This window comes from Zootoca vivipara, chromosome 3 (assembly GCF_965207765.1).
Source record: "Zootoca vivipara chromosome 3, rZooViv2.hap1.1, whole genome shotgun sequence".
Taxonomy (NCBI): Eukaryota; Metazoa; Chordata; class Lepidosauria; order Squamata; family Lacertidae; genus Zootoca; species Zootoca vivipara.
Genome location: NC_142586.1, coordinates 76,128,677 through 76,146,030, shown reverse-complemented (window position 1 = coordinate 76,146,030; position 17,354 = coordinate 76,128,677). Strand labels below are relative to the sequence as shown.

The 17,354-nt window shown below is 41.1% G+C and overlaps 1 protein-coding gene across 13 annotated transcripts in view; it reads left to right on the top strand.

Moving 5' to 3' along the window:
* Nucleotides 1-17,354, top strand: part of RGS7 (regulator of G protein signaling 7) — a 136,980-nt gene that overhangs the window by 58,635 nt on the left and 60,991 nt on the right. For all 13 annotated transcript variants that reach the window (XM_088666471.1, XM_035108371.3, XM_035108367.3 and 10 more), the window contains one exon: nt 9,321-9,417. In XM_088666471.1, the coding sequence (XP_088522597.1) occupies nt 9,321-9,417 (97 nt within the window). The remainder of the gene's footprint in view (nt 1-9,320; nt 9,418-17,354) is intronic.

The window sequence follows — 17,354 nt, the reverse complement described above, 5'->3', positions numbered from 1 at the left end:
CTGTGGTTTAGACCACAACACCACTCGCGTCCCTTTGAATTGATATAGGCAGTCTATATTTCCAAAGAAGTATCCAAACCATTTTATAAGCTATACATTCAAATGTAGAAAGGGCAATGAGACTTGCTTAACTCCCCTGGCCATAACATTTTTAGCTTTGAGTGTACATGTGTCAAAGCTTACTCAGGATGGAGGTTTCACACAACCCACTTCGTACTGCAGTGACTTGCAGCAATTTCGTGAGAAACATATTTATACCCCATGCAAGTCCAGTCAAGCAGATAGAGGGAAATAGCATTAAAAGCAGTTACATGAATTGAGCCCCAAGCTGAATCAATATCATGTTCAGCCCTCATACTTCATATCCACCTGACCATTATGTGTATTAGATGTTTGACTTACTCCAGAGAGAGGGACTGGTTACAATTCACAGATTGTTTGACTGCATGTGGGGAAATAGGCTTCATGAATCAACGTGACTGAAGAAACATTTACCTCTCTGCACCTTCCTGAATTGATTGTAGAAGCAGGTGACTCCTCTCTAGGACACCCAGAGTTCCCTCTCTCCTTTAGCACTCTCCTTGCCATTTAGACTACACATTCATATTCAAGGTTGTGCTTGAGATCACAGGATTACCTTGAAAAATATATATATAACAATTGTTGGCTGGACAGCAGCGTGGGTTTGTTTCCTGCTTGGCAGGGGGTTGGACTGGATGGCCCTTGTGGTCTCTTCCAACTCTATGATTCTATGATTCTATGCTTAACTTCAGAATGTATTTAGCTCGCACTATCTGCTTTTATTGTTTCATTCAGAAGTGTAAAAACAGCCCTGGTCTTTTGAAGTGTGCAATGGTAGCTCCAGGATGGTGTGGGAGTTGAGGAGAGCGGAATAGGGTTAACTAGGCATTCACTACATAGCGTGCAGGTATGTATCTAATGTTTATCTTATTAACTACAGGCCCAGAGGGAATCTTTTATTTATCAGGAAAGCAGTGGCAAGGAGTGAAGACTTACCTCTTCTCTTCCCAGTTTGATTGGAATGAAAGCTGCTAGCTTAGTAGCTGGGAGCCTAGGTGAGGAGGAATTCCCTTTGATGCCAAAAGCTAGAGATGTAGCTGCAAGCTATGTATTTAGCAACTGTCTAGTTTGACCCAATAGACTTCAGTGGTCTACAGAAAACTGCATTTGGAATGTAACCTTTTATGATGTGATTGAACCATTCTCCGTTAGGAGAACTTGAGTAACAAGTACTTATTACTATTGGAAATTTATGAACCAGGACATTCCAGTGGTCAATGTGGGTGGAAAATGGCAGTCACTGGGCCAGGAGATTTACCGGGAAAGCAAGAGTTCCTTCTTCCCCTCCCCCCCTTAAGGTGCCACCTTAAAAAAGTGGGGGGGGGGAGGGGGAGGCACTGTTGCTTTCCCAGTAAGTCTCCTGTCCCCCAATTTGCCCACCCACACCCCCATTTTCACTAAAACAAGTAAATATAAATTAGATAGATTATAAATTAGAAAATGCTTTCAGCTCAGCTCTAGTTACAAGAAATTCCGTTGTTCCCGCAAGGGGACAATGACAATAAAGATCTATTCTATTCTATTCTATTCTATTCTATTCTATTCTATTCTAAGTTAAAACAGTTCATAAAGAAAACAGGCAAAGGGTCCATTATATAAACATATACAAAAGCATTTCAGCAGAGGAGATTTAGGTTCGGGGTTTGCAATATTTGTAGCTTGTTTTGGAATTCAACAAGCTAGTATGCTTGCACGTCTCACAATAGTATCCTGGCTGTGCTGCCCTGCAAGCTTTTTGCAAGTTATCCTAAGTTAAACAACAGCAACAATTTAAGCACTGGGGTTAGTTAGGTTATGCTCTGTTTGGAGAAGAGGAAAAAACTCAATGGAGCTAAGTGGAGGGTTTGCTGGATCATAATCAGAATTATTTTCTTCATTGTCCTAATGGGAATGTGTGCATGTGTGCGCGCGCATGCACAATAATATTGTTACCTTTGTTGAGCCAGAGTACATAGAATTATATACAAGATCATTTGGAAATTTCTTGCTCTAGAATCTCATTGAACGGAATGGGGCTTCCTTTTAAGTAGGCATTGCGTATAGCATTGTGTATAGCATTGCGTCGTAAATGTCCAGCTGAACTGGGAGAAAGGGTAACAATCTGTTTTGCTTCTGGATGCTCATTCCTTTCATGATCAAGTCTTCCATCCCCATCCCTCATCTGTATGCTGCTTACCTGGATTCTTGCTTACCATGGATGGCATGACACTGGAGAGGAATGGGTGAGAGGACCCACAGAGGAGATGCTGCTGCCTTTTCTCTCAGTCCAACTGGAGATTTAAAGGCTAATTGGCAGCTGAGATTTTCTTTATGGGTTATGTATTTTTGCTGGGCATAAATAAGATATGACACAGGCATTGTATTTCTTAATTTTTAAAACGAAGATATAAAAATGAAACATCTGCTCTCATAACGCCTGGCCAACCTCTGTCTATTTTATTCATGGACGCACTTTTGGCACTCTAGCAATTGAAAGATCAGGATGTCCATAATTCAGCTGAGCGAAAAGAATAACTATGATTAAAAGCGAAAACAGACTTGAATACAAAATATGAGACAAAGCCATAGAGGAATAGTTGCGTTATTCAATCTTAGAATAGAGCATCTGAATGAATGTGGGCATCCCTGGCTTCTAAACGTTTAGTTCCCCTTTGGATCTTCTCCAACGGATCTTATGTTGTCAAACAGTTGTTCACATGTCTACCGTTTGTTTAGGGGCAGGTTATGCAAGGCAGTGTGAAAAGTATCTTTAAGGTTCTTGTATGTCAGGTCCTCTGCTTTGCCCTTTGTACACCAAAGTCTGTCACATTGTCACAGAGTAAAATTAAGGCTGACACTATCATTGCTGAGCATCTTGTTATTTCTCATGTGCTGCCACATTGGCTGGAACACTCAAAGGATTAGAAGGATATTGGGTTTGAAAATGCCCACGGTATTGAGGTAGTTATTAACTTGATCGACTCCTATTTGAATCTGGATGAGCACCTGTTCTCTTCTCTAAGATGATAGGCCACACATTAGCAGCTTCCCTTCTCAAATATAAAGTCGAAAAGATAGCTAGAGCTTCTGGCTTCTCTTGTTGTAAGCCCCACCCCACCCCACCTGCCTAATAAGTATATTATTTATTAACATTATTTATATGCTGCCTGATAAACTATAAGCAATGGAATATTAGAAAGAATTAAACGAATCAGATTTTAACGTTAAGAGATGAAGAGCAATGTTGTGTTGCACTTGATCCAGTATTTCTAATCTAATGCATTCATTTTACCGGCAATACATATTTCTTTTTGTGAAATGGGTTGTATTCATTTCCAGGCAGGCCTGGGAGAGACCCTTGTCTGAAATACTGCCAGTGAGCACATATACATCATTGAGATTGATTGATCAGATGTCTGCTTCCAAATAAGGCACCTTCTTCATTCCTGTGAAATAGCTTTCATTGGCAATTGTTAATGGAATAAGAAAATGCAAAGGGTACTCTTGGTAGTTGGGTTTTGTAGGCAAATTTGCACGAGCATAGGACTTGCTAGGTTGGCATGATTACAACCATTCCTTTGGGAATTTTGTGTCAAAAATGGTCTACCTTGACACAGGACCTTCTTTTACTAGACACTGCTTTTCTTTTTTTGCTCTTGCAGTTCGAAAACTAAACCCCAGAGCTGGCAGCACAATAAAATCCCAAGCCAGCATAGTCTAGTTTGCAAAAGATCTGAGCTGGAGCTATGAATAACTTGGAGTTGTTGTTGTTTTTGCCATATTCAAGTTATTAAAATTTAAATGGATAGAAACACACATAAACACACAGGCAATCAAATGGGGAGAAATATATGGGCAAGCAACTTCAAAGGGTTGTCAAGTGTCATGAAATTCTTGTGTCCCATATTGTGCTACTTTGGAATTAGCCAACTATTAACTGGCGTGACAAATCCCCAGCGTATGTTTGGCTGGAAGCTTCCACTGATATGACAACTCAGGCAAGCCACTTTTAACATTCTGATCACAACTGTGGAAGGTGGCAGTGGTGCCGTTTGGACTAGACCATTGAGGGTAGGGGTGGGGATCACCATCATCATCATAATTTTATTTGTATGCTGCCTTTCCATAGTTAAAAACAATGCTCAAGGCGGCTTACAACATGACAAAATTTACATAATTACAAAAGTCATAAACAATAAATAAACCACATCAAAAAATTACACAACCAAATGGCAAACAATTTCCATATGAGTCAAAATCTAAAACTAAGAATACAGCATTAATATCACAGTTTAAAAGGAGATAAGTAAAAATTAACAGCAATTTTTAAAAAAATGAATAAATGAATAAATGATGAAAGTCCAAGCCTTGCTTCTGATCAAAATCAGTTCCCCCCTCCCATCCCATTTGGAAAAACCCAAGAAGCCTTCCTTGTTGCACCTGCTCAGCTCAAGCCCATTAAGTGAAATGGTCATGTAGCTGAAGATACTGATGCGCATAGACCTAGTTGAGTAGACTGGCTTTGATCCAGAGAAGAGTTTAGAGCAATAAATATGGCAAGTCCTTTCTGTCTTCTGCGCTGATGAGGCTTCTGAATTTCAATACCCTGTTCTTGTTTTTAAGACAGATTTTGATGCATTCTAAGGGAGGTTGCTGTCTTTGACATATGTTTGTGTGACGGAGTTGTGTGGATTGTGGCCAAAGATGAAATATCAGGGGGAATCCCGTTAAACTAGGGACTGGATGCTAGTCAAGTGGGTGATTAAACTGACTGATCAGTTGTGGCATTGTCTACATCTGAGACAAATATTGTCAAATATTCCATGAAGCCTAAAGTGTGAAAAAGCAGTATAGGAGCACCTGCTGAGTTTCCTTCCAATATTTATGGAAGAAGCCATGGCTGTTATGTAAGTGTTAAGAGAATGACGGCTGATCCTCACTTTTGCAAGATAGTATGTTTTGCCCTCAGCTAGCCATAGCTCTGCTATATTTTAATACAATAAGTTATCAGCTACTTTCTGTCTGGTCTGGGAATGGGTTTGTACACATAACGTAAGAAACCCCAAAGACTTTGAAGTTATACCCATTTTACAGCTCTGAATATAACTTGACTTGAGTCCTTGGTAGAGGTTGGGTTGGAATCCTTATGCCTTGTGTCTAAGGACTTAGCTAGATTGGTAAAGAAAAAGCAATTTATATGTGTTGTCCCGTTTCCCACCACCACCACCTGTTTTCCTTGTTTAAATTTACAATGCATTTAACTGAAACGCTTATTTGAAAAATCAAAAGATAACTGAGATGCATAATGCAATATGAAATTGCATTTCTTCTTTTCTTATTTCAAATTAACTTAGATATTTAGTGACTGAGGTGTTAAGACTTGGGCTGGATCTAGACCAGGCATCCCCAAACTGTGGCCCTCCAGATGTTTTGGCCTACAACTCCCATGATCCCTAGCTAACAGGACCAGTGGTAAGGGATGATGGGAATTGTAGTCCAAAACATCTGGAGGGCCAAAGTTTGGGGATTCCTGGTCTAGATCCAGCCCAAGTCTTAACACCTCAGTCACTAAATATCTAAGTTAATTTGAAATAAGAAAAGAAGAAATGCAATTTCATATTGCATTATGCATCTCAGTTATATTTTGATTTTTCAAATGTTGTCCTAACTAACAGAACGTTCCTAGGGTGATAAATGACAAACTGATTACTGCTTGATATCTTCTGTCATCATATCTTTGATTATATCAACCTCTTCTGTGGCTGCTGAAGTGTTGCTTTGTTAATCACTGGCTATATAGCATTGTGCTTTTCAAACCACTATGCACGGGTGCTTTTAACAAACAGATTTCCCTCCTATGTACATTATTCTCAAGAATAAGTGTATATAAACATGGTTATCCCACCATATATCCCTCTGAGAGTGCCATATGTAACACACTTAATACACTCACACTCATGTCCACAGGTAGGCACTCTCCAAGAATATTTATACAGTCATACCTTGGTTTAAGTACGCCTCGGTTTGAGTATTTTCAGTTTAAGTACTCCGCGGACCCATCTAGAACGGATTAATCCACTTTCCATTACTTTCAATGGGAAAGTTCGCTTCAGGTTAAGTACGCTTCAGTTTAAGTACAGACTTCCGGAACCAATTGTGTTTGTAAACTGAGGTACCACTGTATTCTTATGTTGAAAGAGTTTAATGTAGGGATAGCTGACCTATGTCAAAAAATGACTTTAATTCCTATCAACGCCAGTCAGCATGGCCAATTATCAAGGATTATGAGATTGTATTCCAGCAACATGTGGAGGGCCACTGGATACCCCTGCCCCCTCCCGCCTTTAACAGATGGAGGATAAGTACATGTATTGTTTCGTTTGTGTGCATGAATCACATTTTTTAAAAAGTATTCTAGGATTGTTCAAACAATACCAATAGTTACATGAGATGCAAATGTAAACACTTCAAAACAAACAACTCCAAGGGCACATATAATTCCAACCTGCCAATGTGAACTTTTGTAGGGAAAAATAGTGCATAAATATTGTAAACAAATGTTAAGCATAAATAGGTCAAACACACACAGAGAGATTCAAGGGAAAAGAACAGTACCTGGTAATCTACCATATTTTATTTCTCACTGACCTCTTGAAATAATGGATTTTTAAAAAATGCGTAGCCTAGCTTTCCTTCCAAGGAGGTCAAGTTAGTGATATCCCTGTTTTATTCTCACAATGACCCTGTGAGGTAGGTTAAATTGAGATTTGGTAGCTGTCTCAAGGTTACCCAGGGAGCTTCATGGCTGAGTGGGGATTTGAATCTGAGTCTCTCCAAGGGCTGGACAATGTATTGATACATCGTCCAAAATTGGTTTTAAATCCACATTGTGATAACAGTTTCATAATATTTAACATGGCGATATATCATAAATCACAGTGTGTGTGTGTGTGTGTGTGTGTGTGTGTGTGTGTTCGCGCGCGCTATGTAAAAAAAAAAAAACGAAATGGGAAAAACTATGAAGCCAGTTGTAAGGGGAAGGGCTTATAGAGAACAGCCCCCTCTCATCAGAAGCAGCCCATCTCCAAGCAGTCATGAAAGTGAAGGGACGGAAGATAAAAGTCAGGAGACGGAAAGGGAGTGCCAGACCTCTGGCAACATCCAGGAGCCCCTGATCCACAGGCAGGAAGAGAGGGAGAGGGAAAGAGAGGAGAGGACGCAGGCTAAACGTAGACCCTTCCCCCTGACTCCGGAATTGAGGAGGAGGGGAAAGGGGAGGAGATTCGCTGTCCCGAGGCTTTTATGCTGGTCCAAATCGTGTAAAGGGACAGTGCCGGATTCTGATACGGAATGAGAAGACATGAAACCGACAGCTGACTACACTGTAAATAATGTGCACTAATAAAGACTTTTGAAAGACAAGTATGTGGAAGGTCGTTACTCAGGAGTAGTCGCAATAATCCCTGACACCAGTCATCACTTCTCTTATGATTTCTGCTGCCCCATTGCTCTGTACTATAAAATAACAGTTGTAACAATTCAAAGATAAGTAAAATTGTATCAGTTTTAGACCCCTGAGTAGTAGTGGTTGCCAGGACATTACCCTATTCAGATTCTGATTTCAGACATGGTGATATTTTGGTATGCCATGATGTTTAACTGGTGATATATCACAATATTGAAAACCAGTCCTAATCCAACATTTTAACATCCAGTAAACATCAAATCCAGATTTTCTGACATTTGCTGGAAACATAGGTGTCCTTCATCTGTATGTCTATGTTTGCTAATTTCTGTTGCAGCTCTGTGGTGCAAACAGCAAGTTGCTTATTTGTGCCCCCCCCCCTTTTCTGAATCTCAGCAGCTATTTTGCGCCTTGCACACATGAAGGATTTGTAGCCTTCTGAAAAGAAAGGTTCAGACTGAAATGCTCTGCTGCATTGTCAGAGCTGGTCTGGTTTAAACAGATAAGGAGATAAATGAACCACAAGAGGCTAAATGCCAAGGCAAAGCAAAAGGAGCTTATCCTTTACAGTGGAGTTTAGGAAGCAAACAGCGGCATATCAGCAAGGGAGGAAATTTATGCCAGAGAACAGCTGCCACTCCCCAGATTAGACTACTTGATCAAAACTAGAAGAAGATTTCATTGGATTGCCCCAATTAAGCTATTACACATGTTCCATTGTTCTAGGCAGTGAGTGGTGGAGAAGAGATTTGGGATACAGGCAGGAGGCCCTAATGTTTTGCAGAGGAAATTAATGCATGTTTGCTAAATGTAAAGAAGACAACACAGAAACTGGGATTGCACATGATGGAAATAGAGCTGTGAGCCAAAAGGTACTCAATTCAATGGGACATATTCCCCAGCTAAGCATGTATAGGATTGCAGCCTCCTTTTTGTAAAATAAGATCAATTCAATGCCAAGAAAAGCCTATTATACAGCATTAATAGGGAGATATGGTACGTGCTCTCCTAGCCATGTGACTTATAGTGAAGGTGATATTTGGTGTGACCTTGAACAGAGAATGGTGGGGAGAGATTTTGTTGGTTCACTATTGATGTGGGATTCTGTTTCCTGGTTTTTTCTAACCATTGATATGTTGTAATACACACAAAGGTGGGACAGTTAGCCAGACTTTGCATGTGAACACAGTGGATCTTCATGCTGATAACAAGCTGCTCTGAAAACTCTACTAATCTTAAAAGTGGGGAACTGCAAAACACTAGCAGTCCTGGAGCCAGTCATAGTGGATGGTCACTAGACAGTGTCTTGAGATTGCTAGTGTTACCTTTGTTCCTCTGAACCTGCAAGGCCCTGGGTGACTTCTTGTAGAAGCTCAAAAAAATAAATAAAAAATCCTTCCAGTAGCACCTTAGAGACCAACTAAGTTTGTCCTAGGTATGAGAAGAAGTGTGCATGCACATGAAAGCTCATACCTACGTATGACAAACTTAGTTGGTCTCTAAGGTGCTACTGGAAGGATTTAATTTTTTATTATTATTGCATCAGACCAACACGACTACCTACTTGTAACTTGTAGAAGCTGTGGGAGAGGTTTCTTGTTTTGTTTTATAGTTTTTCACCATTTCATCCTACTGAACTTTTCATAAACTCCACCTATTGGATATCTCATTAGAAACAAATATAATCTTCAGGTGCTGGTTCTTGTTTTTGTGTGTGAGAAAATCAGTTACGTCTCTTCGCACGATAATTGCAGTGATGCAATTTGTTTGTTTTCTTTCTTTCTCTTTTGCACAGATGGAAGATGTCATAGCTCGTATGCAAGATGAGAAAAATGGGATTCTCATTCGTACAGTCAAAAGTTTCCTTTCCAAGATTCCCAGTGTCTTCTCTGGTAAGGTTTAAAATGTACCTTATGTGCTGTTGGAAATGCATTGGCTGTAACAGGTATATGTGGACGATGATAGCTCAAACACCTAGTTAAAAACACAAAGCAAGCAACGAAGTCATTAGCTCCATGACTCTGGAACCATCTGTTGAGTTGTGAGCGCTGTTATGTGTATTCAATTAAATAAAATTAATCAAGAGGATGATAGGAAGATGGCATTGCCACCATTCAGGAGTTCCAGGGGACAGGCAAATATTGTTGATGTACTGTAGAGCTAAAAGTTCCAGATGTGGGTGGGCAGATTAAGGACATTAATGGAGTCTCTGCAGCTGACAAACTGGGAGATAAGGCCCAAGGAGGTTGTGGATCCCCAGCAGGAAAAATAAGGAGACAAAGCAGAAAGAGAAAGAGTTGGAGGAAGAAAGGAGGAAGAAAGGATCAGCTGGGGAAAAAAAGAAGCTTTCCTTGCTGGGCTGCTGGATATTCTTCAGCAGTGAAGAATACTGCTGCTTTTGAACTTGAGTCAAACTCAGCTCCCATCCACCCTTCCCTTCCCTCATTGGGGAAGTTGGGGGCGTAACTGAAACTGTGCCAAGAGCCCCCCCCCCCAATATAGCAGATGCCCCAATTGAGCTCCACATACATTGCATGATGTGGTAGTGTATTATCTTAACATCTGAGCATCTGAAGCAGGATCTTTGGGAATACAGGAGCAAAAGATTTGTACATTTCATGTGTAATGTGCTTTAAACAAAGAGAAGTAGGGAGGACAAGAGAGGCTTGGGGATGCAAAGAAGTGAAGGTGAAGTGATGAGTTTTTATGTGCGGGTGTGAACAACTGTTGAGAGGTGAAGGAGAAGTGAAATTGATTCATGTTATTTGGTTGCTTTTGTCTCTTTAACTCAAAGCATTTGCTGCAGAAGTTAATAAAAATTGTTGCTCCTTGATGCCAAGGTGTCTGGAAGAGCTAAGGCTTTGACAAGAAAATGACTTGCAAAATCAGATAGAATAAACTAATGTTTATTTTCTCCCAGATATTTGGCGGAAGGAAAAAAAAATCCTTTGAAGATTAAGCCCCACCTCAACTGCCTGCTGTTAGATCCAATTATGGGATTCCCTCTGGGGACAAGTCCTCCAATCCTATATCTATTGATAAAATTGATAAAAGTGTTTATATGCCCTTGAAACATAATTCTCCTGTTGTACAGATATCCCTGTGCAAATTCTTAATGGTTGATAATTAAATTAGCATTCCTGACAAAAATCCTGCCTACAGCTTCTCTTCTGAACACATTAATAACTAAACCCTAATTATTCAAAGTGAAACTAAGATGGAAATAATGTTTTCATTTAATGTTAATGGTACCCTAGAGTTGAATTTCCAAATCTACCCAGCTTCAGTTCTAAGTACTTTGGAACCAATTCAGAATCTCCTGATAAAATGCACTTTGCATCTTTGTTTTAGTGACCTAAATTTCAATCCTACTCATTGCCCAGGTGGTTAATCTAAATGTCTAAGCAAATGTCTACTTTGTTTGCTTAATTTCTTACAGGATTTTTGTAGTTTTTTTTCATGGTAGGATAGTTATACCACAGCAAGCTCAAAATAGTAAGATCAGGGATGGAAAATCTGGGCTCTCCAGATGTTGTTGGACTTTTAACTCCCATTAGCTCCAAGCAGCATGGTCAGTTGGTCATCATAGTCAATGTTTGATGTTTTATTGTTTTTTTAATATTCTGTTGGGAACTGCCAAAAGTGGTTGGGGAAACCCAGCCAGATGGGCAGGGTATAAATAACAAATTATTATTGTTATGGGCATTGTTGTCAACATCTGGAGAATTACAGGGATCCTGGGATTTTGTTGGTAGCAAATATGAGGGGAAATGGATCACCTCCACATTTTTCATGACCTACCTAGGGTTAAAGCTCTGTGTTAAACCACTGAGCCTAGGGCTTGCCGATCAGAAGGTTGGCAGTTCAAATCTCCACGACGGGGTGAGATCCCGTTGTTCGGTCCTTGCTCCTGCCAACCTAGCAGTTCGAAAGCATGTCAAAGTGCAAGTAGATAAATAGGTACCACTCTGGCGGGAAGGTAAACGACATTTCTGTGCACTGCTCTGGTTTGCCAGAAGCAGCTTAGTCATGCTGGCCACATGGCCAGTAAAGATGAGCGCTGCAATCCCAGAGTCGTCTGTGACTGGACCCAATGGTCAGGGGTCCCTTTACCTTTACCTAGGGTAGAAGCTGCTTCACTTATCTCAAAATGTTTCATTTCAGTTTGTCAATTTATTGGAAGGTGATTATAATGCGTGGAAATTACAAAGGGATTTTCCTGCTAGACAGACTTAATCAGTAAACTGAGGAGGTGACTTCTTCACTTACCCATTAGAGAGACTAGTTAATGTTAAAATGGCAGGCTGGCCACAGTCTCATCTTTGGATCTTTCCCTTTATATCCATTGAAAAGTTAGCACCCAGGCCGAGAAGCAAACATGTCCATGGAACTGGCATTCCTTAATTCTCAAGAGCTGCTGACAGGAAAGCGGCCATTTAATACCTTAATCACATGAAACAATCAACAGAGATAATCACACTGACAAGTTTAGGTGTCTTCTTGTCTGGTGCTGATTAGAATATCAATAATAAGAGGAGGCACTTGATTTATGCAGTCCAGGTTTCATTTTCAGAGCTGTGATTGCAGACAGAATGGCTTGAACTAATGATAAGTGAAGGAAATCTGATATATTAATCAAAGAAATGATGTATAATAGCTTTCTATGCTTGATATTGTTAAATAATGTAGAGCATTGCTTAAAAAATATCCCAAAGCTCTTTAAATGCATTTTAGACACCATGGGTTGGATCCAGACTTGTGCCCCATCTGCAGTATACATCGAAAGAAGAATCACAGCACTTTAAATAGCCATGGCACAGAATTCTAGAAAATGTGGTTTTTTTGAGGGTGCAGAGTGGTTTAACAATTATCAATCCCCTTTCCCAGGAAACTCTGGTAATTGCAGTTCTCTTGGGGTCTTCAAACAACTCTCAGCACCCTTAAACTACAGTTTCCAAGATCTTTGTGGGAAGCCATGGCTGTTTAAAGTGGTATGATACTGCTTTAAATATTTAGTGCCATTGGGACCTTAGTGATACTTTACATCCCATTGATTATGGTGGATCTGCTCTAATCATGACCAAGCCTAGATCCAAATTAGCATAGCAAGCTGCCTGACACAAAGGCAGACCATTGGTCTCTCTAGTGCAGGGGTTCCCAAACTAAGGCCCGGGGGCCAGATGCGGCCCAATCACCTTCTAAATCCGGCCCACGGACAGTCCGGGAATCAGCATGTTTTTACATGAGTAGAATGTGTCCTTTTATTTAAAATGCATCTCTGGGTTATTTGTGGGGCCTGCCTGGTGTTTCTACACGAGTAGAATGTGTCCTTTTATTTAAAATGCATCTCTGGGTTATTTGTGGGGCATAGGAATTTGTTCATTTTTTTTTCAAAATATAGTCCGGCCCCCCACAAGACCCCTGCTCTAGTGCAATGAGTTATTCTGTACCTTGACCAGCAGTGGCTTTCCAGGTGTTCGGGGGTGCCAGACACCTCTAATTCCTGGGTCCAGCAAGTGTTAGAAATTAATCAAGATCTGGAGTGTTAAACTGGGTGCCAGACATGGAACCCCTGGATTCAGCAAGTGTTAAAATATAACAGGCTAGCCTTGTGTGATGAGCCATTAAAAAAACAAAGGAAAAGTGATGTCCCATTAAGAAAGCTAAGGAGAGGGGGCTCTGTGCCAAAAGCAAATGAATGGGACCCCTTCTCCTGCCAGAGTTCGGAGTAGAGTTTCCTGTGATGTGACCTAAGGGGGAGGTTGTAGGTGGGAAAAGGCAGAGAGAGAGAGAGAGAGAGAGAGAGCGCATGAAAGCACACAATATTTGATTTCCGCTCAAATCCAAGGCTGTGGCTGTGGGAGAAGTAAGACCTTCTTGTGAGCCCCTCCATCATAGGTTCAGGTTGTATATACATGTAAATAAACCATATATCATAAAGACACTGCAGTCTCCACTGTGCCTCATTTTCAAAGGGAAACCTAGTCCCTGGGTAAGCACCTGGAACCCCTGGAATCTTGCACCACGCAGAGATTAGGGTGGCATGCAATATAGGATATCAGGCAGGGATCTTATGGGGATTGAACCAGGGATTTGCTTTCAAAGCAGATGGTCTACCACCAAGCTAGGGTCCTCGCCCTTACCCAATCCAATAGCTTATATATATTTTTTCTGATGGGTTATATATATATATTATTTAAATGAGGTTTCACAATTCACCACAACGCAAAGACAAATCACCAAAGCAGGGGGAGGCGAGTGAGGAGTTCTTGTGATGTGGCTGGTCCTCCAAAGCAATCTGGATTAATTAAACCTTTGTGTTTATGATCCCATTTTGTTAAATTAAATTATGCACTCTGATTTGATTTAACCCAGTCTTTTGTTGAGAGAAATTTCCTGGATCTTCTTACAGATGAGACAGGGGTTAATGACATTAATGGGGGCATTTGTCAGCTGAGGGTTATGAAGACTAGAGATTGTAAATTTGAATTAAATGATTCAGACATACTCAATATGGATTAATTGATCTGTAATGAAGTCACATTTCCCTTTAATGCAGATTCATTCCTCCTGTGCCTACACAGCCTTGGATATCGCTTCTGGAAATTATACTGTGAAAACTGTTTTTGCTAATTGAAGGGCTGAATAGAGAGATTCAGGCATTCACTGGGCCTTCCCTGGCTCCCCCTCCTGATGCACCCCCGCAAGCTGAGGAGGAACTGCATGTGATATGGTGCTATAGCAAGTTGCTTATTGGATGATCCCACTCCCCTGCTTGTGGTCACAGCTGAAGCAATAACAGAGAAACCATCAAACAATTGTCAACAATTAGGGACATGGGTGGTGCTGTGGTCTAAACCACTGAGCCTCTTGGGCTTGCCGATCAGAAGGTTGGCGGTTCGAATCCCCGCGACAGGGTGAGCTCCCGTTCCTCTGCCCCAGCTCCTGCCAACCTAGCAGTTCGAAAGCATACCAATGCAAATAGATAAATAGGTACCACGCGGTGGGAAGGTAAACAGCATTTCCATGTGCTCTGGCTTCTGTCACAGTGTTCCGTTGCACCAGAAGCAGTTTAGTCATGTAGGCTATATGACTCGGAAGCCTGTCTGTGGACAAATGCTGGCTCCCTCAGCCTGAAAGAGAGATGAGCGCTGCAACCCCATAGTCGCCTTTGACTGGACTTAACCATCCAGGGGTCCTTTACCTTTACCTATATTAGTTGAAGGTTGTGAAGGAGCATAGTAGGTTTAATTCAGCTGTTGGGCATTTCATTTGCAAGTTTCTTGGTAGGGCAATAACATCACGTAACACTGAGATTTGGGAGCAAGTTCCAGAGGGGTCATTGCATTAGTCTTTTGCAGCAGAAACATTAAAAAGTTTTGGCATGAGCTGTTGTGAACTCTTAGTACCTGGAATACCTGTTGTAAGAAATGTGGTGGCATTTCAGATCTCCAGTGGTCTGTCATACAAATATAATTCAGTAGATGGTAACAGGCTCCTGGCTTAGTCTTTGGCTTCTTATCCACTAGAATTCTAAGCTTCATCTGTCACGCACCACTTTCTGGTAAAGAGAGATGTCAGTAAATCCATAGTGACATGTTAGAATGCTGTTTACACTTGTGCTTATGGGAAACATATGTTGCATGATTTCCCCCCCAAGTGCTGTGTAATTTATATCTTGTAAAGGCAAACAACATCCATTCATGCAGATCTGTGATATTTATTCAAGGGCCATTGAGGAATATTCTCCCAAAGCTTTGATTGGCCTGGTTAAAGTTTGCCACAAAATGTTTGCCTCCCCCCCTTTATAACAGTCACTGCTTTTGTTCTCTTCAGTTTGGGCCCCCAAGTTGGAACTCTTAGATCTCACAATGAATTTTGTTTCGCTTGCTTGTGTTGCAGAAAGGTACTTTTTTTTGTATCTCCCTAAGATTGCTGAGCTAATGTACATGAAGTGCTTTGAACACGCAAACAAAGTAATACAGTATATAAATTGTTGTCATAACAACCTAAGGGTGCAATCAAAAAGCTTAAAATCACTATTTTGGGGTTAGGTTTTCCCAAAAGCTCAACTATTTGTGTTTGGTCCGAAAAACAGCTGAACAATTTTGGGGCCTTTCTAAACTTTGCGGGTGCTTTACTTTTTGGCAACCCTAGTTGGATCTGGAAGGACAGATCGTGAAGCTGAGGCTCCAATACTTTGGCCACCTCATGAGAAGAGAAGACTCCCTGGAAAAGACCCTGATGTTGGGAAAGATGGAGGGCACTAGGAGAAGGGGACGACAGAGGATGAGATGGTTGGACAGTGTTCTCGAAGCTACGAACATGAGTTTGACCAAACTGTGGGAGGTAGTGGAAGACAGGAGTGCCTGGCGTGCTATGGTCCATGGGGTCACGAAGAGTCGGACATGACTAAATGACTAAACAACAAAGTTGGTACTATATAACTAGCAGTGATGACAGAGGCAGCAATATAGCTCAGTTGGTAGAGCTCTTAATCTGAGGGTTGTGGGCTCAAGCCCCACATTGGGCAAAAAACTCTTACATTGCAAGGGCTTGAATTAAATGACCCTAGTGGTCCATTCCATTTCTGCAGCTCCATGATTCTGTGATAGGACACAGTTATTATTTTTTAGAAGATTAGTTTAGATTTCACCCGACAATCTCAGTGTATCCCTGGTGGGAAGACTTTCTGGCCTGTGATTAGTAATAGCTGAATACTGCTTTCATTAAATGAAAAGCCTTCCTTTAAATAACACTAGCATTCAGAGATGATTTGGCTCTCCCAATTTCATTTTTAAAGAGTGGACATAAATTAGCATTGCCCCTTTTATAGTTTACTTCAAAGCCAGAAACCAGTCAAGATCAAGGGTCACCTGTGCTTTCAGAGAAACCAAATGAAAATTGTACGGGTTGGGGTGGGCACACCAAATCTCATTAAAAGGTTTTGTTTGAGTTTGCAATTCTTCATTTCTTATGATTACTTTCCAATCCAGTGGATTGAGCCATCTGGAGCATTAGCAGAGAAGGCAGAGCAAATAAACTAATGGAAGCCTGTGACAATTTTGCAAAATTGTCATCACAGACTTAAATGTAACTTATTAGGAATGTCCTTTTAAAGTATTGTGATGGGAAGACATCCATCTCTACTGTTAACATCCATCACTACTGTTAGGACCCACTAAGAAGATATAACATCCCTGCCCTGCCCCACTTTACTATTGGTAGCAGCAGCAAATCAACCCTAGTGTGTAGTGGCGCAATGGGTCATTGTGTCTACCTGTTAACCAGAAGGTTGATGGTTCAAGCTCACCTAGGAACAGCCGTGGGCAGGATTCTATGACAAAATGAACCTTGAAGCCTGCTGGTCTGCCATTGACTAGAAGAAAACTGCAGATAGACTATGTGAATGATTTGTGGCATGCTTCATTGATAGAGGTGCAGTTTGAATCACAATTTCTGCCCAGAAAGCTGTCTGCGGACAAACGCCGGCTTCCTCAGCCTGAAAAGCAAGAAGAGCACCACACCCCACAGTTGCCTTTGACTGGACTTAACCATCCAGAGGTCCTTTACCTTTCCTTTCTTTTACCTTTTCCTGAGTGAAGCCTTTTGGCTCAGATTGTTCCCATGGATATGAGTGCAGTTCTAGAACATCATTATGTGTGTGTGCGCGCGCACAAACGTTTTCTGTTACTATTTTACACAGGCAAGCAAGCATGTTGTTGGATTAAATGACCCTTGTCATTTATGTTGTTGTTGTTCCAGTTTGCAGAAAGACTGACCATTAAACGATGGTGTTGATTTTCCTCTCATCCCCGCCTTGTCTCTG